The sequence below is a fragment of the Chlorocebus sabaeus genome, chromosome 9 (assembly GCF_047675955.1).
Source record: "Chlorocebus sabaeus isolate Y175 chromosome 9, mChlSab1.0.hap1, whole genome shotgun sequence".
NCBI classification, from domain to species: Eukaryota; Metazoa; Chordata; class Mammalia; order Primates; family Cercopithecidae; genus Chlorocebus; species Chlorocebus sabaeus.
The window spans coordinates 17879315-17904272 of record NC_132912.1 but is presented as its reverse complement, the minus strand read 5'-3'; the positions used below and the strand labels follow the sequence as shown (position 1 = coordinate 17904272).

The 24958-nt window shown below is 40.3% G+C and overlaps 1 protein-coding gene across 1 annotated transcript in view; it reads right to left on the bottom strand.

Moving 5' to 3' along the window:
* The window catches only part of TMEM236 (transmembrane protein 236), a 49406-nt gene that overhangs the window by 8556 nt on the left and 15892 nt on the right, over nt 1-24958 (bottom strand). Inside the window, exons 2-3 of the mRNA XM_008002408.3 lie at nt 19243-19315; nt 14255-14396 (exon numbers count right to left, since the gene is read on the bottom strand). Coding sequence (XP_008000599.1) covers nt 14255-14396; nt 19243-19315 — 215 coding nt within the window. The remainder of the gene's footprint in view (nt 1-14254; nt 14397-19242; nt 19316-24958) is intronic.

Genomic DNA, 24958 nt, shown 5'->3' with positions numbered 1-24958 from the left:
AGAGACATGGATGACTTGCTGTGTTGCCTAGGCTGGTCTCAAACTTCTGGACCCAAATGATCCTCCTGCCTCAGCCTCCCAACACACTGAATTACTATAGGCATGAGCCACTGCATGCCGCCTATTTTCCCATTTTAATGATGAGTAAACTGAGGCACAGAGAGATTATGCACTGTTTCCAAGGTCACACAGCTAGCTAGTAGAAAAAGCAGAACTTGAGTCCCAAACCCTTAACCCTTGTACCATACTCTCTGTGGCAGAGACAGATTATAGAGAGTTCTATGGTCCAGGATAAAAGTTTTGGATTTCGTTCTAAGTTTATTAGGTTGGAGCAAAAGTAGCTACTTAGAGGCAAATATGAGGCAGTAGAATGAAGACACAGAAGTCAGCAGAGGCAGCTGATGTGCAAAGAGATTGTTACCAGTTCACATCAGTCAAAGCATAATTACTCAGAAACAAACATGGCTAGTCTTAACTAACAAGCCCCCAAATCTATTTCCCCCGAGGGGACAATGGCTAGAGCAATCTAAAAACGAATGATGTAGGCATAACACTGAGAAAACTATCTGGAGCAGAAGAAAATTACCAGTCCTTTAAAAATGATTTCTGAAAAAACATGCAGCACACAAAGCACCGGTAGTCATCATAATTTCAGAGGACAAGGGGAAAAAGGCAACAAATTAAAACACACCTCAAGGTAAATTAGAAACACTATTATTTATTTATTTATTTATTTATTTACTTACTTTAGAGATATGGTCTCACTCTATTGCCCAGGCTGGAGTGCAGGGGCACAGTCATAGCTCACTGCAGCCTCAAGCTCCTGGGCTCAAGCGATCCTCCTGCCCCAGTCTCCCAACTAGCTGGGACTGCAGGCTCACTCATTCATCCATTCATTTATTCACTGTCTCAAACACTTACAATGTCTAAGATCCTGTACTAGGAATTGTGGAAGACACAACAATCAACAGGTAAGATTCTCACCCTTCTAGCAGCTTCCATTCAAATACAGCACTCCGGACTAAACCTTAGAAAGCAGAGCTTCAGCTTCATCATTTATTTATCTATTTACTATTTTTGAGACACAGTCTTGCTCTACCCAGACTGGAGTGCAGTGGTACAATCCTGGCTCATTGCAGCTTTGATGTCCTGGGCAAATGTGATCCTCCCACTTCAGAATCCCAAGTAGCTGGGACTACAGACTTCAGAATCCCAAGTAGCTGGGACTACAGGCATGCGCTATGACTCCTGGCTCATTTTTCAATTTTTTGTAGAGATGGGGCTATCACTATGTTGCCCAGGCTGGTCTTGAATACCTGACCTCAAGCAATCCTTCTGCCTCAGCCTCTCAACGCTCTGGAATTACCGGCATGAACCTCCACACCCAGCTAAACACTGTTATTTTGACACACTCTTACTGAGGTAGGGAAGACAAGTCATATTACCAAGCAATAAATGATGACATGGGACATCTACCTCACAGGTCGGTTCTAAGGAAGGAATAGGTCAGTATCTGTAAAGCACTTAAAAATAGTGTTTGGCGGCCAGGCGCGGTGGCTCACGCCTGTAATCCCAGCACTTTGGGAGGCCGAGACGGGCGGATCACAAGGTCAGGAGATTGAGACCGTCCTGGCTAACACGGTGAAACCCCGTCTCTACTAAAAAATACGGCGGGCGCCTGTAGTCCCAGCTACTCCCGAGGCTGAGGCAGGAGAATGGCGTGAACCCGGGAGGCGGAGCTTGCAGTGAGCCGAGATCGCGCCACTGCACTCCAGCCTGGGTGACAGAGCAAAGACTCCGTCTCAAAAAAAAAAAAAAAAAAAAAATAGTGTTTGGCATATAGAATGATCATTTATGTGTTAAATAAATAAAAAGTAGCAATAGTGAAATAATTTATTGTTTTAAATTAATTGGGACAGAATAGAATATATTAGAATGCAGTAAACAGTAAGAGTGACTGTAATTTAACTTTGGCTATAGTTCCACCATAACTCATTATCTGGTATATCAGGGGAGGTCACAAGTTTGAGAAACACTATCACACTACAGAGACTAAACAAGATCGTGAGTTTAATTCTCATATTTGCCTGTTCACATCACAAAGAAAAATGCTACCCTACAGATAGAACCCACACAAGTGAAGGCAGTTTATACCAGCTAAGAAGAGCCTCTTGTAGGTATCTCTTCCTAATTCCATGATCAGTGTTCAGTGATATCACTGGTAGCTTGAAACTGGTCATAGTGGGAGAATTTACACCACAGACGTTGGCAAATGCTACAAATCAGGACTTCCCCACTCCTCAACCCTACTCCACAAAGGTAACTGATTAAACACTGACCAGTATACTACTGCCTATGCTCAAAACTGTGTACAAGTTTTCACCAAATAATAATAATGAATTCAAGATGAATATTCAACCATCATCAGTTCTGGAAAAGCCTGTGGGCATACATTCTCAGCTGTGAAACAGTTGTGGCAACTTTCTTTACAGAAAGCATGAGATTGTTGTCCAGTAAATTCAAAAACCCTAAGATCCCATTTCAGTTCCTTGCCACTCATTGCATAAATCTGACAATAAATAAATGTATTATTTCTATATTTTATACAATGTAAATGTTAAGAGAATTATTTTGTCAGAGGACACAACTAGAAAGCTGGATGGTTTAAATTTTTTTTACTTTTTTTTTTGTAGAGATGGGGTCTTGCTATGTTACTCAGACTAGTCTTGAACTCCTGGACTCAAGCGGCTCTCCCACCTCGACCTCCCAAAGTGCTGGGATTACAGGTGTGAGCCACCATGCCCCGCCCACTAGATGGTTTAGAGATCATTTTTCCCTCTACCACTGCTTTACAGACTTATCTAACACTGGACAAGTATTGCTAAAATCTTAATATTATCCATTTTTAAATATTCTATTTTTAAATATTGAAAAAATGTTCCCATCTAAAATTCCTAATCTTCAGTTTTTCAATCATGTTGTGGTCCTCCTCCCCAAGAGATACATGGTTAGACTAGAAAATGTTATTTAATTTACAATATATTTTATACAAAAGTAATTATATTATTTATGTGACTTATGACATATATTTCTAGATATATTTTACTCAAAATATATAATATATAAATAAGTGCACGCTGAATTCTTCATGTTCTGTTATTCTTATCAATGTCCCTGAAACGTTTATTTATTTTATGATATATATAAAAATAATATACTATTGAATATGTGTAAAGAAAATATATACAGTAAGGTAGAATGTCAAGATGCATATAGTTATCTCATTGCCAAAGAGAAATAATCCTACACTTTGAAATGGTCTGAAATGCCTCTACCCATATTTCCTCCTTTATTCCAAATACTCAGGAGTTTTAAGTGCTTGGATACAGACAGGAGCTAGCAATCCCAGCAGGAGCTGGATGACAGAAACTGATGCCTAATGGATTAAACCTGAGTCACTGCTTTCTGAAGAACCTCCGTCAGCCCAGTTTATGCATATTTACTAGTGTAGTTTAAAAGCCCTGGAGCATCTAGACCAGGAGCTCCCCAAAAGGCAGTGTCTGCCTGTTTCTGCTCAGCTTTGTACCCCTAGCACCGGTGGAGTGCCTGGTATTGGTATGGAACAGATCCACCATAAAGATTTGCTGAATAAAAGGTGGGAGGAAGTTCTTTTCTGAAATTTATTAGCATGAGGGAGCAATGAGCATCCTGGGGGAAAAACCTGCACTAAGGCAAGGAAGTCAAAGCATGAAAGCTCAGCCCAACCATTGACTCTGGTTCCCACAGAGTCAATGGGTAAAATGTGGAGCTCTGCACAGAGTCTACCACTCAGATGCCCTTCTGGCCCAGTCCTGGAGGGAGCCCCTTAAGCAAGGCCGTGAGGATTGATTCCACTAACACACCCTGGAAGACATCAGAAGCACCTGGCAGCACAGGCTGGGGACCTGCATAGCTCAACAGTAAGAGAGGATGTAATGCGATATCAGGCCCCACAGAGGGTGCCAGTGCAGTCTGGCATGGCACAGTCCGCAGTGCTTGGGCAGACAGCACCAACAGCAGCAGCACTGCTTCAAAGCATGCCAGAGACCATCCAGGCACCAGTAGCATCAGGGGTCACCAGGCAGGAGGAAGAAAGGGCATGTTTTAATCCGTTTTCATGCTGCTTATAAAGACATACCCAAGACTGCGAAGGAAAGGAGGTTTTATTGGACTTACAGTTCCACGTGGCCAGGGAGGTCTCACAATCATGGCAGAGGGTGAGAGGCACTTCTTCCATGGCGGCAGCAAGAGAGAATGAAGAAGATGCAAAAGCAGAAACCCCTGATAAACCCATCCGATCTCATGAGGCTTATTCACTATCATAAGAATAGCATGGGAAAGACTGACCCCCCCATGATTCAATTACCTCCCCTGGGACCCTCCCACAACACGTGAGAATTCTGGGTGATACAATTCAAGTTGAGATTTGGGTGGTGACACAGCCAAACCCTATCAGTACAGATGTGTGATTTCAAGAAGATTGTGTTTATGATCTCATAAGAAGAAGTCCCTGAGAGTCTCCAGCTCCCCCAACTACCAACCTACCCACTTATACACACACATATCCAGAAACAGAAGGATTTAGGGTCCCAAAATAGCAAGTGGAAGCAGAGCATGAGAAAAGTGGTGTTGTTCTAGATAGGACCTTACTATTAGTATACACACAATGTCAACAACAAATGATCAAGAATATCAGCTAAGCCAGTGGCTTATGCTTGTAATCTCAGCACTTTGGGAGGCCGAAGCAGGAGGATCACTTGAGCCCAGGAGGCTGAGGCTGCAGTGCACTGTGATCATGGCACTGCCCTCCAGCATGGACAACAGAATGAGACATTCTCTCAAAAACCAGAAGAGAAAAAGAACATCCACACATTATGCAGGTGATCAGCTCTCTTTGACCTAAGATATGAAAATGTAAATATTGAAAATCAGTGACCTATGCCTTTAATTTCAAACTGGGGCCATAAGCTTTTCTTGGTCCATAATAATATGGAACACAAGGCTTGGTATTATAAAGTAACACATGCTGAATTCTTTTATTCCCTTATTCCTATCAGTCTCCCTGAAATATTTGTTTCCAAAGTATTCTGTGACTTACAAGTGTCTCATTTAATATACTAAAATTATTCACAATTATTTTGACCACTTAGAAAGAAGAAAAAAACAATTTAATGCCAAATTGTTAAAATCATATAAAGCTGTCAAAATCAAAGGGAGCCTTCACTGAAAATTTTGATAGCACCTGACATGCTACGTCTGTTGGCACCCAACTCACTCCATTATAGCTTTTGGCCCAATCTCATGTGTAATCCAGACAGCTGGCACTTCATTAGAAAATATAAATCAGAAATTCTACGCTTCTCTTACCCCAGTCTAGTAGATGGCCACTTATTTCTCGAGAAGAGGAAAAAAAATCCTAGAACTAACACACTTTCCTGAAACTTCCTTCTTCTAAATAGCAAAGGGAGGGTAGGAAAGGAAAATACCCTCCTCCCCCGTTTGGCCCCGGACACAGTGTTCCTCATACTCACCCCTGAGCACATTGCAAAATAACACATTATGGAAATCCAGCTCACACTCGGGACTCATCTTGTATAATAAGCTATTTCTTAAAAAGAACTAAAGAGGAACTCAAAATGCCATTCATTTTATTCAGAAAAAAAGCTGCATCCTTTCTTTTTTTGTTGTTGTTGTTGTTGTTTTTTGGTTTGTTTGCTTGTTTTTGTTTTTTTGTTTTTTCCTTTTAACCTCTATGACATCTCTTACATACTATTTGGTTAAAATGCCATGAGTCACATTTCAAGAAAATTTGGAAAGCCAGTTCCCTTAAGAATTTGGATTGACCTGTGTGTGGATTGACCTCTCTGCTTTTAACTTGATATTTATGACAGCTCCTAGTACTTCCTATAGTAAGGGATTCTCAGAGTGGGCATCAGAATCGATGGCAGAACTTTAAAAAATTACAGATGCCAGGTTCTGTCTTCCAGTCTGTTGAATGGTAGGTAGAGCTCATGCATATGGATTGCAAAGACACTTTGATGATCTCTGGTGGAAATCCATGGCTAAGAATCCCTGTATTTGTGATAACCAGTGGCCCCCGATTCAATGGCAATAGCTTAGACATTCAATAAAAATTATCGTTGGCATTCATTTTCAGAAATTATATTTTGGTAAGTCGATACCAAGAAGAAATAACTCAGAGAGAAACAGTTCCTTTTCCTTCTTCCTTCCTGCACTGCAAACTCCCAAACCTGGGTCAGTCCTAAGGCTTCTATCTTTTCAACCTGCCAGGCCCAGATTTCTGAACCTCAGTGAGAAAAAACATATCATCTGGATCAGCCGCAGAACAAATTCCTGGTTCCAGTTTGTGCTGCACACTCAACATCACTCATCCATCTGTCTCCCTGTCTCTAGCCCACTTCATCTCCATTCCCCACAGCAGTTACCCCAGAGCATGCCCCATTCTTGTGGGTCCTCTCCCTTCCATCCATCTCCACTGTTCTCAGCAGAAAATTTGCCTCCTATTTCATGAAGAAATTGGGGCATTATCTGGCATAAATTCCCCTTGCTTGCTTTCTCCCTATCCACTCCTATTATTTTCCCAATTGTCAATCATCTGGGAATTGCTAATTTTAAAGATTAGTAGTGCCTGGGCCTCACTCCAGAAAATTATGATTTCATTAACCGGGTGCGTCCTAGACATCCGAACTTTCAAATTTCCGTAGTTGATTTTAATGTACAGCCAAGGGTAACAAGCACTGCTCTTAATTAGAGATATAAATCAGGGTCTCTCAATGAGGTTTCCTTTTTTAAAATCCAAATATGCCTAATCCCATCCCCAGAGATTCTGATCCAGTTCATCTGGGGCAACTGTGCTTGACGCTGATATTTTTAAAGAACTCTATTAAGTGCTTTTTTATATGTTGGAAATACCAGAAGAAATACAATAGAAACAGAAGTCGAAAAACTTTGCCAGCTCAGGTGAATAAACATGTTGACTATCTTGTCTAATTTATTGGTTATTTATAAATTAACCAATTTGTACCCTATAGATAATTCAATTTTTCTTCATTAAACATTTAAATGTTAACTGCTTTGGGAAAATAATTGGTAAATAATTTTTACTTGTAGTGCAAAAAAGACTTTTTAAGCATAACTACACCATACAGAAATACTAATAGCTTGGATGACATCAAAATTTTAAATTCCCTATATGAGAAACACCATAGTAAAATTAAAAGGCAAATGAGAACCCTAAAATATACACTCTACACCTATGACAGGCAAAACTTAACATCCTCACTATTTATAGAACTCATGATTCAGTAGAAAAAAAAAAGGAAGTAGAAGAAGAAGAAGAAAAGAAAAGAAAAATGGCCATACCAACAGAAAACCAGATCAAGGACCTAAATATATGATTTTTAAAAACTACAAATAGCCAATAAACCTATGAGAAGATGGCAAACACAACTACTACTTTCAAAAGCAAATTATAAAGGCGGCAAGGTACTATTTTGCCTATGCCTACGATACTATTTTGGAAGAGAAGAAATGGAATAAATTTCCACTGTTGCAAGGTTGTAAGGTTAAGGAGAAGCAGGTATTTCCTTACATTGCTATTTAGAGGGTAAGTTCTTTAGAGGGAACAGTTTAACTACACATAGCACAAACCTTAAAACCTTGCATGGACTTTGAGCCAGAAGTTCTGCATCTAAGCATTTGACCTAAGGAAATAAATAATCATCTATACTGCTGAGGCGCCTGCAGGCACTGACTCAAGTTTCTGGTATTAAAAGACCACGCAGAAGGCATTGGATGAGGGCCATTGGGAGCAGATTTATTTGAAAGCCTTACCCTGCCAACATCATAGCCGGCACCTCTCGCTGATGTGATAGTGGAAACCGCCTCCTTTGCAGGGCGCTGAGGTTTTCCACTCAAATAGCCTGTTGACCTCACCTCTAGCCAGCCATCTCTGAACATGCAGCTCTCCCTAATGCGGCCAAACCCCTCTTGCCACACCGCACGGTACATACGATCCCTTTATGGGTCCCTCTACATTCCCAGCATGTGTAGCCAGTCCCTAGTAGTCACTTTCTTCTGGCAGTGTTCTTGCTGAGGAGTCTGGGCATGAGCAGATGCTCCAGGTCTTCTGAGGACATTCTGCAGTCATCATCCTGATATCATTCGGCTCCCATCCAGAGGCAGTTAACTCTCTCCATACCCAGCTTCTGTTTTGCCAGTCACCTCCCTGAGAGGTTTCTGACTCCTACACGTAGCCCAGGGCGCTTTAAACACAGCCCACCTGCACTACACATGGCACGTGCTTTAACCGTGACTTGTCTGCCCTGCCCAACTCAAAAGCACATCGCCTTACGCATTCTAACCATATCCTTGTCCTTCTCAACCCTTTTACTTCTGAACGAGACTTACAATAGCAGGGTTTATCATAACTAAAAACTGGAACAAATCTAGTTGTTCAACAACTGGGGATCTGCTAGCTATACTATCATGGTTCATTAACATAATGGAATATAATTCGACCAATAACACCTTCTACACAGTAGAAGATGTAATAACGAGGCTGGGCACAGTGGCTCACACCTGTAATCCCAGCAGTTTGGGAGGCGAGGTGGGTGGATCATTTGAGGTCAGGAGTTCAAGACCAGCCTGGGCAACATGGTGAAACCCCATCTCTACTAAAAATACAAAAGTTAGAGGGACATGGTGGTGCACGGCTGTCGTCCCAGCTACCTGGGAGGCTGAGGCATGAGAATAGCTTAAGCCCAGGACCAGAGGCTACAGTAAGCAGAGATCATGCCACTGCACTCCAACCTGAGCAACAGAGCGAGACTGTCTCAAAAACAAAACAAAATAAAACAAAAAGAAGATGTAATAATGAGAGTGATGCCCACCATCCATTAAGAAAAAAAAAAGAGTTACAGAATAGGTTTTCTTAACAGATGACTGTACCTCAAGATGCTATCCAGTTATAAATTCCTAGTTTGTAGGGTTATGTTTCATTTAACTTTTCTTTTTTGTTTATCTCTATTTTATAACTTTTTAAAACAAGTATGTGTTCTTTTGGAAAAATGAAACATTAGAAAGAAAAAATTCAATATGGCATGTTAAAAGCGTTATCTGTTTTTCAAAGGTGTTGAGCATCAAGCCAGTGTGTACTCCACCAAGATGGGTCACTCTGCCTTCAAAGCTGAAATTGCCCAGAGCAGCAGCAGCAGTCACAAGACCTTAGATAGGGGCTCACTTTGCCTCTAGGTGGTGCAGTCATGATTGCCAGGGAGCCGGGCCTGGAGAGAGAGTTGGCAACCTATCTATCTCTCCATAGAAATGGTAGCGTCCTAGAAACAGGTATGGTTACAATGCTAAATGAAGCCCTAGATTAATGATTTTTAAACATTTAGCAGAGGAACCTTTTTTCCCCCAAATGAAATCTCACATAAAACATCAACACTTAAACACACAAAAACATTGTTGATTATGATGAAGCTCTCCCTTCTCCCAAACACACACATACAACAGACACACACACACACACACACACACGCATGCATGCAAATTTTCTTTCCTTTTTTTTTTTCTTTTGAGACAGAGTCATGTTCTGTCACCCAGGCTGGAGTGCAGTGGTGCCATCTCAGCTCACTGCAACCTCCGCCTCGGGTTCAAGCGATTCTTCTGCCTCAGCTTCCCCAATAGCTGGGATTACAGGCACCTGCCACCATGGCTGGCTAATTTTTTGTATTTTTAGTAGAAATGGGGTTTCACCATGTTGGCCAGGCTGGTCTCAAACTCCTGACCTCAGGTGATCCCCCACCTCGGCCTCCTAAAGTGCTGGGATTACAGGCGTGAGCCACTGCACCTGGCTGCATGCAAATTTTCAGTTACTCTTGAAGTGACATTGTAGGTTTCTGAAATGACAAGTTAATGAACAGTAGTCGGTATTAAGAAGGCAACTTGCCTCCCAGCACCAGGTTTGTTGATTCAACGTGTGAAATCCAACCAAGCTTAATTTCGATATAGGAGTTAAGAAGAAGTTATTCAGGCAGATATGAGGGTATGGGAGTCCTTGGTAAGGTTTCCCTTTTCATGAAAATCACCCCCAAATAATTTTCTTTTCTAGCACAGAGCAGCCTGTAAAATCGAGCTGCAGACACAGACAAGCAAGCTGGAAGCTTGCACGGGTGAATGCCGGCTGCTGTGCCAATAGGAAAAGGCCACCTGGGACTAGGCGTGGTCAAAATGGTGGCTCCATCTTCCCTTCTCTTTGTCAGCTGTGTGTACAGTGAGGAGCAGGCAACATGGCACCAGCCAACTGGAAAGCCTATTTGCATAATAAGATTAGGGTGGGGTGACCAGCCTTTTCTGGGCACTATGTAAATATCACCCCCAGTCCAACCAATCTGTGAGCCCTATGTAAATCAGACACCGCCTCCTAAAGCCTGTCTATAAAACCCAGTGCACTCTGTCACGGGCCGGAATTCCCATTGAGGAGCCCCTCTGTCTCAAAAGAGAGAGAGCTGCTCTCCTTTCTTTTATCTATTAAACCTCCGCTCCTAAACTCACTCCTTGTGTGTGTCTATGTCCTTAATCTTCTTGGCGCGAGATGATGAACCTTGGGTATTTACCCCAGACAACAACACTGCTTCGTTTTCACTTCCTATCATGGCCATTTGCTACATACACATCTTAGTTCTTGGAGGCCCAACCTTTCTCCTATGTAGAAAATTTTCTTTACCATGTCTACCTATAAGCTCCCGCAAATCCAAGATCTTCCCTTTAGTCTTTTCTTACCTTCAACACCTTAGATAAAATGAAATTTTCCTTCATCTGTGGCACCATAGTCCTTTAGCTATTATAATCTATTGTACCACTTTGTAACAGGGTGTCTGGCCTGGGCTGCAAGTCCTATTCAAATGAGTCTCGACGGTAGGACTGAAAACTCCCTCTGTAATCATGGACACTTTCACGGGTCTGTTTGCACCCACTGGTTTTGATGGGGGTTAAGGAATCTAGGTGGTGATAGGTAGAGGACTCTAATAGTGGCCAGGAATGAGGTTCAGACGATATAGCTAAGCCTGATCTGAGGACCTACGAGACCCCCATGAAGAAAAGCTGCCTCAAAGAAGGAGTCTGGCTCTGTCACATTCAGCCACAAGGTCTATAAGTGCGAGGGGAAGTGGTGGTTTGCAGGGGAGTAGAATGGCCGTTATCTGAAATCACTGAAGCCCAGCCAATCTGTTGGTATATATACACTCTAAGGGCTAAAAGGCTGTTGTTTCCAAGCAAAAACTGCTATTCTAGTGCTCTGTTTGAGACCTCTTTAGAAAACTAGAACTCAGTGGCAGGAAGCCAGTATTCCCACTAGCAAAAGAAAGGAAGTCAATCTAAAGCACCAGCAGCACATCCACCAATACCCCAGACACAAGCAACAGCAGCACCAACAGCATTTAGAGCAGAGCCGAGCAGAAGTGGTAGAAAACAGCATGCGCCGAGGGGTTTGCACATGAGAGTAAGAAACTGAGTGTAAAGCAGATGCAGCAGGGTCGCCAGCAGTCTAGACCAACAAATAAGGGCACAGGAGACCCACTGTGGGTCTGGTCTAAAATGGGAGCAGCAGGTGGGCACAGTGGCTCACACCTGTCAACCTAGTGCTTTGGGAAGCTGTGGCAAGCAGATCACTTGAGGTCAGGAGTTAGAGACCAGCCTGGCCAACAGGGTGAAAACACATCTCTACTAAAAATACAAAAATTAGCCAGGCATGGTGGTGCCCTCCTGTATTCCCAACTACTTGGGAGGCTGAGGCAGGAGGATCACTTGAGCCCAGGAGGCAAAGGCTGCAGTGAGCTGAGATTGTACCACTGCACTCTAGCCTGGGCACCAAAGCGAGACTCCGTCTCAAAAAATTAATTAATTAATTAATTAATTAAATGGGAGCAGGAAGAAGACAGTGAAGAAGAGGAGATAGAAGTCCTCTTCTTCCACAGGCTATTCTTTGTATTGTTATTATTTGTGCACGTGACTGGGGATTGGCATTCCTAGGTACCACGTACATCTGTGAGATTGCCGTGCTGCAGAGATCCACACGTCAGAAAAATGCTCCCATACGCGGCGCAACCTCCATGAAACGCAGCGGTTAGAAGCTGCTGCATGATAATTACTTGATACTGAGAAATTTCCACTGGTAATAGGAGGTTCGTAAAAAGGATTCCTTGGTCCAGTGAAGACTGTTTTAAGCATAAGCATATTTCTTCTGCAGAATAACTTTCATTTAAAATTTTTGAAAAGGAAAAGCTACACAAAGATAAAAGTTTTGTAGCTTGGAATGAAGATGGTTAGGATGCTGTAAGAGTGTCCATAAATCCATGCATTGTAGATGATGTTAGTTTCATCTAATGTAAAGTCCAAACTGCTACCAGCTAACAGACATGGATGCATTTCAGACTATCTGGAAAGAGCAAAGAACATATTCACTTTTCCCACATTCCTAAAGGGAGTCAAATTATTCTAGATCTTGTTCGTCCCCCACCTTTAGTCAATTTGTTTAATTTGCAAGTACCACCTGTAGTGAAACCATATTTATGGTATACTTGCTTAGGTTCAGAATTATGTATTTAAGATTTACACGTTAATGTATTTATATATTAATTCATGTTCCAAGGAATAAGTGATAAAACCTCATGGATTCAAAAATTACATAATTTATATCATTAATCTCATGTTGAAATCAGTGTAGGAGACTATTTGGGTTCGAGGTTTGCATAAAAATTAAAAGTATGTGTCATTCATATTTACAAAGGCATTTCAAGTGACTGCTAGTTTTTTTAAGTGTGAATTTATTAAACGGCTGAACTATCAAATCAGACACTAATCTTCCTAAATTTGGATGGAGAACAGCTCAAGAAGAAGGCTCTTCAAGTGAGAAGCAGTTGTACAAAATGTTCTAGAGTCTTCTCCCCCAGATCTACTTCTTCTTTGTCTTATTTCAGTTCTCAGTGTCATTGTTGAAGTTATGGATACAAGGAAAATTCCCCTTTAAAAATCCAACTAATGGCTGGCCACGGTGGTTCACACCTGTAACTCCAGCACTTTGGGAGGCCAAGGTGGGTGGATCACCTGAGGTCAGGAGTTCGAGACCAGCCTGGCCAACATGATGAAACCCCATCTCTACTAAAAATACAAAAATTAGCCACACATGGTGGTGCATGCCTGCAATCCCAGCTACTCGGGAGGCTGAGGCAGGAGAATTGCTTAAACCCAGGAGGCAGAGGTTGCAGTGAGCAGAGATCACGCCACTGCATTACAGAGCAAGACTCCATCTCAAAAAAAAATAAAAATAAAAATAAAAAATTCATCACTAACAAAAATAAAATGTCATTAACTTATTCCCGAAAAGATACATGTGTCTTTCTTTTTTAAAAAGACCTTTAAACTTGCACAGGAAATTTATATTAATATAGAAAATACAGAGTCATCAGAAACCATCCAATTTAAAGCTGGGTGCAGGTGTGCACACCTAGAATCCCAGCTACTCAGGAGGCTGATGCAGGAGGATCTCCTGAGCTCAAGAACTCTAGATCAGCCTAGGCAACACAGCGAGACTCCAGCTCAAATTTAAAAAAAAAAAAAAAAAAAAAAAAAATCAAATTTAAAAATAGATTTCTAAGGAATCTAGAGATGTAGCAAAGGATTTGGAGATTCCCAGCTCTCCTGAGTTTAAGACAAATACTCCTAACTCTGGAGGGCAGATGTGACTTGGGTGGGCTTTCCGCTCAACAGATGGCCCCAACTGCCATCGTATCAACCTACATGTCACCTGTGTTGTGTTAGACATAACAGACCGTCATCTCCCTCCCAAGGATGAAGTAGAAAGTGACAGGCTCAGATTCTGCAATTTCCTAGTGGCCTCCACCTCAGTTTTGCTTTCCATCTGAGCAGCAAGAGTGACTGGAAGGTATTAACTATTTGATAATTTTTAATTTATCAGTACTACCAAAATGCAGATAGGAAACAAAAGCAGCTATCTAGCTATCAAGGTAGGTTTAAAAATAATTATGTTTAGATATCTGCGTTTACAGTCTTCTATCAGTAATGTTAGCCCTAAGAAAAGGTATCCTTAAACATGTTGTCACATAACAGAGTGGCAGAAAGGTGAAAGACATATCAAACTTTAAAAAATATTCATATTTAAAAGAACACTTACTCTTTTGACTCCCTCTAAGAGGATATATCCTGAGTTTTTCAATAATATCAACCACGATCAGGGATAACAGAACCAGAGACACGGGTAGGTCAGGTAATATATCAGGTAAGACATCAGAGGACCCATTAATGCTCTTTGGAACCTGTTTAGAGAACACCATTCAGAAGCATTAAATTATTGTGCTTTCTTTGCTCAAAATGCTTTTAATAGTCTGAATGCAGCACTAAATTAATTATAATTATATTTACTAAAAAACTAGAAGGTTGGTTTTTAACTTGTCAGATTTTAAACTCCACAAGGTATTGAACCATTTCTAAAGCAATCATAAAGATTCATATCAATGGAAGCCTATTTTCAGTTAAAGACAGACCTTGGTAAATGCATGTAAAATACAGTAGTGGGCTCCCTGTAATATTGAAGGGGTAACTCCTTCCAACTCTACTGCTGAGCAGAGTTTCTAAGAATCCAGTCTCAAAGAGCTAAGGGAACAAATAACAACATTTAGAATCTTCCAAGAAGACAGAACTCAGATAATTCCGGCTAGACTTTGGGATACTTCCTTTGCCTGCTTAAAGTGTTTGCAAAAAGCTATGGCAAGACCAGGTGTGGTGGCTCACACCTATAATGCCAGCACTTTGGGAGGCCAAGGTGGGAGGATTGCTTGAGCCCAGGAGCTCGAGACCAACCTGAGCAACAAGGCCCATGTCTATGAAAAATTTAAAAATTAGCTGGGTGTGCTGGCACACACCTTTGGTTTGAGCTACTCGAGAGGCTGAGGTGGGAGGATCACTTGAGCCCAGGAGGTTGAGACTGCAGTGAGTCGTGATTGTGACACTGGACTCTAGCTTGGGTGACAGAGCAAGATCCTGCTCCACCAAAAAATAGAAAGAAAAACAAACCACAATAACAAAAAACTATGGAAAGCATTGTATTAATGATGAAATATTGAAAGTTTTCCCTCTGAAATCAGGAATAAGACAAAGATGCCACCATGGCCATTTCTGCTCAACATTGTCCTGGAGGTCTTAGCCAGAGTAATGGGCCAGAGAAAGAAATAAACAGCATAGGCTGGGTGCTGTGGCTCACACCTGTAATCCCGACACTTTTGGGAGACGAGGCGGGTAAATTACCTGAGGTCAGGAGTTCGAGAACAGCCTGGCCAACTTGGCGAAACCCCGTCTCTACTAAAAATACAAAAAAATTAGCCAGGCATGGTAGCACATGCCAGTAGTCCCAGCTACTCAGGACACTGAGGCAGGAGAATCGCTTGAACCCAGGAGGCAGAGGTTGCAGTGAGCCGAGATCACACCATTGCACTCTAGCCTGGGTAACAGAGTGAGACTCCATCTCAAAAAAAAAAAAAAAGAAAGAAAGAAAGAAAGAAATTAACAGTGTAAATATTGGAAAGAAGAAAAACAAAATGTCATTATTCATAGACTATTTGATTGTACACAGAGAAAATCTCCCCCAAATGGATAAATTATTTCTAAATACCAAAGACACAAGAGTTCAAATATATGAGTTTTTTTTTTTTTAAATGATACTATTCAATGCCACTTCAATCAATATTGCAACTTTTTGTGGAAAAAGACAGGCTGATACTAAAATTTATATGGAAATAAAAAAGGTAGGAAATCCTAGAAGAAAAAGAACCAGCTAGGAAGATTTACTCTTCTGGATATAAAGAACTAGTAGAAAGCTGCAAGAACTAAGACAGTGTAGTGTTGGCATAGGAATTATGTATATCTGCACTTGATTTATAACAAAGGTGGCACAGCAGACAAATGTGGGCAGGATGGACCTTTTAGTAAATGGTGCTTGGTTCATTGAATGTTATATGGTGAAACAAATTAACTCACTGCTGCACAACATACACAAAAATCAATTCCAGACGTATTGTGAATCTCAAAAAGAATGAAGAAACAATACAGCCTTCAAAATATAATTAGAAGGCTGGACACAGTGACTCACACCTGTAATCCCAGCACTTTGGGAGTCCAAGGCGGGCGAATCACTTGAGGTCAGGAGTTCGAGACCAGCCTGGCCAACATGGTGAAACCCTATCTCTATGAAAAATACAAAAATTAGCCGGGTGTGGTGGCACACACCTGTAATCCCAGCTACTTGGGAGGCTGACAGGGGAGAATCACTTGAACCCAGGAGTTGGAGGTTGCAGTGAATAGAGATTGCACCACTGCACTCCAACCTGGGTAATAGGGCAATACTCCATCTCAAAAAAATAAAATAAAAGAAATAAATTATATGTATGTGTGTGTGTATATATTTTATATATATATAAAAAATATATATATAATATATATTATATACATATTAAAAAATTAGGGAAAGATGTTAAGACTTTGAAGTTCAGATTCACAATGACAAAATCTTCTGCAAGTGACCCAAGCACTATCCATAAAGGAAAGAAATAGATAAACCGCACTATTTTTAAGTTAAGAACTTCTTTTCATGAAAAAGATATAAAAGTGTGAACACAAGTTGCAGAGAGGAAAGATATTTGCAATACATATAATCAAAAAGGGCTTGTTTAATCTGAATATGAAAATGAGTCTTCCAAATAGATTTTTAAAAGATAAGCAACACAATAAAAAATGGGCAAGATGAAAAGATGCTCAACCTCATTAATTACGGGAGAAATGTAATTTAAAAGTACAATGCGATTCAGGATCGTACCCACCAGAAGAGCTGAAATAAAAAGACACGATGATGCCGGGAGTGGTGGCTCACACCTGTAATCTCAGCATTTTGGGAGGCCGAGGTAGATGGATCACGTGAGGTCAGGAGTTCGAGACCAGCCTGGCCAATATGGTGAAATCCCATCTGTACTACAAATACAAAAATTAGCCAGGCGTGGTTGTGGGCATCTGTAATCCCAGCTGCTGAGGAGGCTGAAGCAGGAGAATCGCCTGGATCTGGGAGGCGGAGGTTGCAGTGAGCCAAGATCACCTGTGCCACCACACTCCAGCCTGGGCAACAGAGCAAGACTCTGGCTCCAAAAAAATAAAACACAACGCAAGTGTTGGTGAATGCTCCTTCTCTGCTGGTGGGTTCTATAGAGATGCTATAGAAATCAGCACAATCTGTGTGGAAAGCTGTTTGACCTTATCTCTCACAATGTAACATTTCAGTATCTCATGATTCATCAATTCTGCTCCTGCATATGTAACCAACAAAAATGCTTGCATGGGCACACCAAAAGACATATTCACAGATGTTCACAGCCTCATTATTTGTAATTGCCAAAACTGGAAACAACCAAGATGGCGACCAAGAGTAGAACACAGAAGTAAATTATGACCTTTTCATAAAATGAAATACTCTACAGCTGAAAACGAATGAGCTTCAGGTATTCACAGAAACACAAATGACCCTTACAACCATATCTTAAATAAAAGAAGCCAGACATCATTTGATTTTTCCTTGGAAAAATTTCAAAAGCAGGCAAACTAGCCTGCAGTATCAGAAGTCAAGTTAGAAGTGACTTCTGGAAAGGAGGGAAAGGGAGTCATTGAAAGGATCATAAAAAAAGAATGAGCAAGCAATGGGTTGCTGATACAAAACTAAAATAAAATACTAAATGCAAATAAAGGAGCGTGGGCATGGAGCTGGCCAAAGTTTCCTTCTTGACTTTGACCTGAGCGATGCTTACCCAGGGGTTGTTTTGTGGTATTCCATTGTTACTGTACTTTTTTCTTTCGTGCACTTTTCTGTTTATGTGTTATACTTCGGTGAAAATTAAATAAGAAAAAAAAGGAAAGGAAAGAAAAAGATGTAACAATGGATGAGACATCGTAAAAAAGAACCAAAAAGGGCTATCGAGCTCCAGATATGCCATCAGTTTACCGCAGTGATGTTTCTTAAAAGGTTGTAAACTAAATTTTTAGTTTTTGGGAACCTTCCAAATGATTTACAAGGTCTTTGGGAGGGGAAAAGACAGATCTACATTGAAATATTCGTCTGTTTGCATCCAGTTCACTGGATGCAAAGCACATCTGTGTGACCTCCCAAAATTATTCTGTGCATTCATACATCATTGTCCTAATGTAGCATCTATGATGTATTCTAGCAGCACCTGTGATGCGTTCTGACAACCATGTAATTTCTAATGTCATACATTACTTGGTACTGCCCTGTCTCACAACACTTGTGATACTTGTTCTAATTGCCTGTTTATATTTCTAATGTCAGAAAATTCTACCAGAGACCCTGCCATATTTCCTGAGTCCCCTATGCCCTGTACTTAACAGTGCTGGGCCTCTAATATACACTTAATGAATACTTGCTTCACATAAAAGTGAAGTATCACAAGGTAAATTAAGTCATTTAAGTAAATTAAGTATGCTTTGGGAAAACAAAAGTTATCTTTCACAGCACCTTGCAAATCAATAGGATTAGTGGGGTATTCTTCTCTGACCTTCTTGGATAATGAAGTACTTATAGCCTGAAAGTTCTGCCTAAGATATTCCTGCCCTGCAGGTATCTATCCAAGACCTACTGAAGCTATATTTAGTCAAAACATAAACTCATCATTATTTTCAAATAAATAACACATGCAAATTATTATCAATGGACATCTTATCAAAGGTATTAAAACCTAAGCGGTCCTTCCCTTAGATCCTGTTGTATTCATTTAGAATTGAGGACAATCATGAAAAACATCAGGTTGGCAGAAGAAACAAATACAGATCAACTTTCACATTTTTCACTTTTTAAATGTTCAAATATCATCTCTGTCTCTCACACACAAACACAAAATTAATTTTTACAAATTGGCTATTAGACTTTCCTTCACAATCACAGAGGTAACAATGATCTTAGTACTTTAAATACCGTATGTTGTAACCTGGAAGACGACTGGATTACATAAATGTCAAGAACTTTGTTGAGCACACTGCTTTATCAAATTCCAATAACAAGAAATTATAAAATCTCATAATCTTGTAGCAGAAGAAATCAAAATTCCATACCTCAGTCACTGCTATGGAAAAGGTGAGGCAGGGCAGTGTGGTAAGGACCACACACATCATCAGAACAGGTCTCCTAGCAAAGGAGAAAAAATAAGCCAAAGCAATCATGGACAAGATCGACAGTTCCTCTTACATTCTGCTAATTTTGCAGTTCCTGTTCCATTCATCTATAGTTTTTCTAAGAAGCTGCTGCTTCCCTATTTCCATTTCCCAAATGTTTGCGTATGGCAAAGAGGAACCCGTGCAGAAACCAGAATGCTTCTTCTAGAACAAAGGGGTGAGAGATTTCCAAATAATTAGCAAACCACAAACTATTAAAAGCATCAAATCACAAGTCAAATGACATTCAGCACGTTCATAATTCATTAATTAAAATCCTGCCCAAGAGGTGAGGCCGTAGTGACCAACTGAATAAATGAACAGCATGACTTTCAAGTTATATTATATCCCATGTTGTAAAATTTATTTTTTAAAAGTACATTTAGAGATGATAAATTATTGGATATTTAAAGATCACTTAAAAACATTTAAATTTTTTTACTAGAACCAAAAAAACTGTACATACATAAAAATGACATAATTTTTCAAACTTGTTTTTGGACCACTTCTTAAACCTTGCATGATCAACCAATCCAATAGCTATTGAGATATAATACATAGAAAATAGTATATCTTATGACACAGAAAATTTAAATGTGGTCGGGCATGGTGACTCACTCCTGTAATCCCAGCACTTTGGAAGGCCGAGGTGGGTGAATCATGAGGTCAGGAGATCGAGACCAACCTGGCTAACACGGTGAAACCTCATCTCTACTAAAAATACAAAATATAAGCCAGGCGTAGTGGCAGGCGCCTGTAGTCCCAGCTACTTGGGAGGCTGAGGCAGGAGAATGGTGTGAACCCGGGAGTTGGAGCTTGCAGTGAGCCAAGATCGCATCACTGCACTCCAGCCTGGGCCAAAGAGTGAGACTCTATCTCAAAAAAATAAATACATTAAATAAATAAATAAAATAGAAAATTTAAACGTATGTTTAGCATTCTTAATTTATGGGACAACAAAGGATACTTATTCAAAGGTTTTCTACAATGAAATATTTACCTTCTCTTTGATTCGTTAATATGTATTATGTTAATTCCATTTATATAATGTTTTCTACGTACAAGCAGTGTTGAATGCTTTCAAATTATTAATTTCTCCACGTTCATAAAAAGAACGAAATCATGTCCTTTGCAGCAACATGGCTGTAGCTGGAGGCCACTATCCTAGATGAATTAACACAGGAACAGAAAACCAAATACTGTATGTTCTCACTTATAAGTGGGAGCCAAACGTTGGGTACTCGTGGACCTAAAGACGGGAATAGACACTGGGGACCATTACAGAGGGGAGAGTGGAAAGGGGGCAAGGGTTGAAAAATTACCTATTGGGTACTATTCTCACTACCTGGGTGGCGGGATCAGTCACACCCCAGACCACAGCATCATGCAACATACTGGTGTAACAAACGTGCACACGTACCCCCGAATCTAAAATACAAGTTGAAATTATAAAGAATAAAATAACAGAGAACAATTTCTCCTTGGTGCTGTCTTGCCTCCCCCATCCCAGCGCCATCTTAGACGTCCTAGGTGTAAATATAAATTAGAAGATGAGATTACCCCTCTCTCATGGCCAGACCTAGTACAGCCTGGCTAAGACTAGTCTGATGGAATTTTCAACTGGTAGCTTTCTCTGTTTGTCTGAGCTGAGATCCAAGTTCCTACAACACTAAATTCTCTAAGTAAGATTGGACAAGTCACTCATAAAGATCTCTTCTTCTCAACTTGACCTCTAAACGATGACAATGCCCCAGAGACTATTCCCAGGCCTGTTCTTTGTCTGTAATATCTTCCTGGATTATCTCATCCTGGCTTCAAATGCCACTTCTTTGCCCAGGACTGCACAATATATTCTGGTGTTTTTCCTGAACCCTGACTTGTCTACCCAATTGTTAGACACTTCCACTTGGCAAAGACACAAAGACACAACTCAGACTTACCACGTCCAAAACAGAACCCAAGTCCTCCTCCATACTTGTTCCAGTCCATCATCTAATCCTGTCTGATTTACTGCCAAAGTCCATTTCAAACTCCTTTTCTGCCAACACCGTAGTTCATCCACTGTCACCTCTCATCTGCCATATTTCCTAACTGGTTTCCTGTTGGTGGTTCTATTCTTGCATAGCAAAAACATTGTCTTCATGTTTTTTTAATGAAATCATGCTTTTAAAATGTAGAACCCATCTTGTCAATGCTCTAACATTGGGGAAAGGAAGGAGGTTATTAGTTAATGGGTATAAAGCTTCAGCTTTGCAAGATGAAAAGAGTTTCATGGGTGGATGGTGGCAATAGTCACACAACATTGTGAATGTACTTAATGCCACTGAACCGTACCCTTAAAATGATTAAGATAGTAAATTTTACATTATGTTTTTTATCACAATTTTTAAAAATCTTTGATGAACACACAATGTGATTGGAATCAAATTGAATCTTATTACCCTGGTCTACATGCTGTACATGATGTGGTTTCTCTTATTGCTCCGACTCTCATATATAGTATAGGAAACACACACAGGCGCGTGCACACACACACACACACGAGTTGTATACATAGCCCTTATGACTACCTAGAAATCTGCTGATTCTTTGTTTATTGTTTGTCATCTTCCTCTTTCCTCATCCCCCGAGGTAAGTTCTGTGGAAGCAGGGACCTTATCTGACTTGTTTGCTACTTTATTTCCAGCATCTAGAATAATGTTTCTGAATCATTTTTGTGCGATGAAATTTCTGAGAGTCTAGTGAATCCTATGAGCCCTTCTCAGGACAACATTTTTAAATGAGTAAAATAAAATATACAGATTTTTAGAAGATAAATCAATTATATTGAAATTATTCAAATTTTAAAAATTACCTAAAGGCTTTCATTAAAAATTGTATACAGTTTATGGTTCTTTTTTAAAGAATTATGTAGTAATCCAGATTCTTCTTAAAGTTTAAACTTGGATGAGAAACAATTTACATCATTTCTTTCATTAACCTCATAACAATATATGTGTCTATCTATGAACATGTCTTTTTAAATTTTCTTTGGAGCAGGCCAGGCCTGGTGGCTCATGTCTGTAATTCTAGTACTTTGGGAGGCCAAGGTGGGTGGATCACTTGAGCCCAGGAGTTCGAGACCAGCCTGGGCAACACAGCAAATCCTCATCTCTATAAAAAAATATATAAAAATTAGCCAAGTGTGGTAGTGTGTATCTGTAGTCACAGCTACTTTGTAGGCTGAGGCAGGAGAATCTCTTGAACCCTGGGAGTCAGAGGTTGCAGCAAGTCAAGATCGCACCACTGCACTCCAGCCTGGATGACAGAGCCAGACTCTGTCTCAAAAAAACACTCCAGCCTGGATGACAGAGCCAGACTGTGTCAAAAAAAAAAAAAAAAAAAAAAAAAAGAGGGAGTACTTAAGATCTAGTAAAAATTGTAATCACTCATAATTTCAAGATAGTGAAGATCATAAACCATATACTGAAGTCTCTCCTACAACTGTTGTATCATATGAAAAGATCTGTGATATATGGTCTGAAAAGCTCTATGTAATAAAGTTACAAGTCCTACAAATACTACTGTGGTTTGTTACCAACATCCACATCAGAAAAGATTGGTAGCTTTCAATTAGAGGTTAATGAAAGAAATAATGTAAATTGTTTCTCATCCAAGTTCAAGAACTTCATGATGCTAGAGAATGTCCAACACATAGTAGGAATTCAATAAATACTAAATGAATGGACTCATTAGTAATTAAATAACCACCCAAGTTTATGTTTTATTTAACCAGAAGTTACATTAACCTGTGTTTGAAAATCTTGACTAGGATATGCTTATACATATATATATACACACACATATATATACACACACACTTTTTTTTTTTTTTTTTTGAGATGGAGTCTTGCTGTGCCACCCAGGCTGGAGTGCAATGGCTGATCTCAGCTCACTGCACCCTCTGCCTCTCAGGTTCAAGTGATTCCCCTGCCTAAGCCTCCTGAGTAGCTGGGATTACAGGTGCATGTCACCACATCCAGCTAATTTTTGTATTTTTAGTAGAGGCGGGGTCTCACCATGTTGGTCAGGCTGGCCTCAAACTCCTGATCTCGTGATCCACCCGCCTCAGCCTCCCAAAGTGCTGGGATTACAGGCATGAGCCACCATGCCCGGCTGGATATGCTTATAATTTATTGAGTATTATGGATCAAATGGTGTCTCCTCAAAAAGATATGTTGAAATCCCAAACCCCAGCACTTCAGAATGTGATCTTATTTGGAAATAAGATCTTTGCGAAGATAATCAAGCTAAAATAAGATCATTAAGGTGGGTCCTAATCCAATATGACTGGTGTTCTTATAAAAATGGGGAAATTTGGTGACAGAGTTGCACAGAGGGAAGACTATGTGAAGAAACCCATGATGTATACCATGTGATGGTGAAGGCAGAAATCAGAGTGATGCATTTACAAGCCAAGGAGCATCAAAGATTGCCAAAACCACACCAGAAGCAAGGAGAGAGACATGGAACAAATTCTTTCTCATATCCCTCAGAAGGAAGCAATCCTACCAATATCTTGATCTCAGTGTTTTCACCTCTGGAAGTTTGAGGCATAAATTTCTGTTGTTCAAGCCATCCAGTTGGTGGTACTTTGTTACGGCATTTCTAGGAAACTTACACTAATGTTGTGACTGGAATGTGGAATGCTGCTGTAACAAACACCTAAAGATGTAGAAGTGGCTTTGGAATTGAGTAATGAATAGAGACTGGGAGAGTTGTGAGATGCATGATAGAAAAAGCCTAGATTGCCTTGAAGAGACTGTTGGTAGAAACACAGGTGTTAAAGGACATTCTAGTGAGGGCTCAGAAAGAAAAAAGGAGGGATATAGAGAAAACTTTTAGCATCTTAGAGAGTAGATATATTGTCATGAACAGAGTATTGTTAGAAATATGAATGCTAAGGTACTTCTGGTGAGGTTTAACCTGGAAATGAGGACTACATATTATAGGAAACTGGAGGAAAGGTGATATTTTCTATGAAATGGCAGAAAATTTGGCTATACTGTGCTCTGTTGGATAGAAAGTAGAACTTGCAAGTAATGAACTGAGATATTTAGCTGAGGATGTTTCTAAGCAAAATGTTGAAGGCACAGCCTGTTTCCTCCCTGCTATTTACAACAAAATGTGAGTGAAGGAAGAGAGATAACTTGAAAAAGGAATTTTTAAGCAAAAAGGAATTAGAACTTGAAGATTTGGCAAATTCTCAGGCTATCCATATTGCAAATGACAAGAAAGCATGTTTGGAAGAGAACACCAAGGTTGTGGTTTGTGAATCCAGTCAAGCATCTCAGCAGAAATACTGCTGGCCTGGACTGAAGGTGGCAGAGATAAGATGAAACGAAGAAACGCTATTGGACTTCTAGAACTGTAGGGAGCAAATGGGTTGATAGAGCTATTTGGCTGCAAATGTGTTATCTTTCAGAAAAGAAAAAAATGACTTTGACAGTGGTTCCAAAGCCAGGGAGACTGGTGCTACAACCACAAACCCAGAGGTGATCAACCTAAATCCATAGGGCAGAGCCATGACCATCCAAGGCTGAGGGGTTGGGGCCGCTACCCTCACAGGCCTGGATGA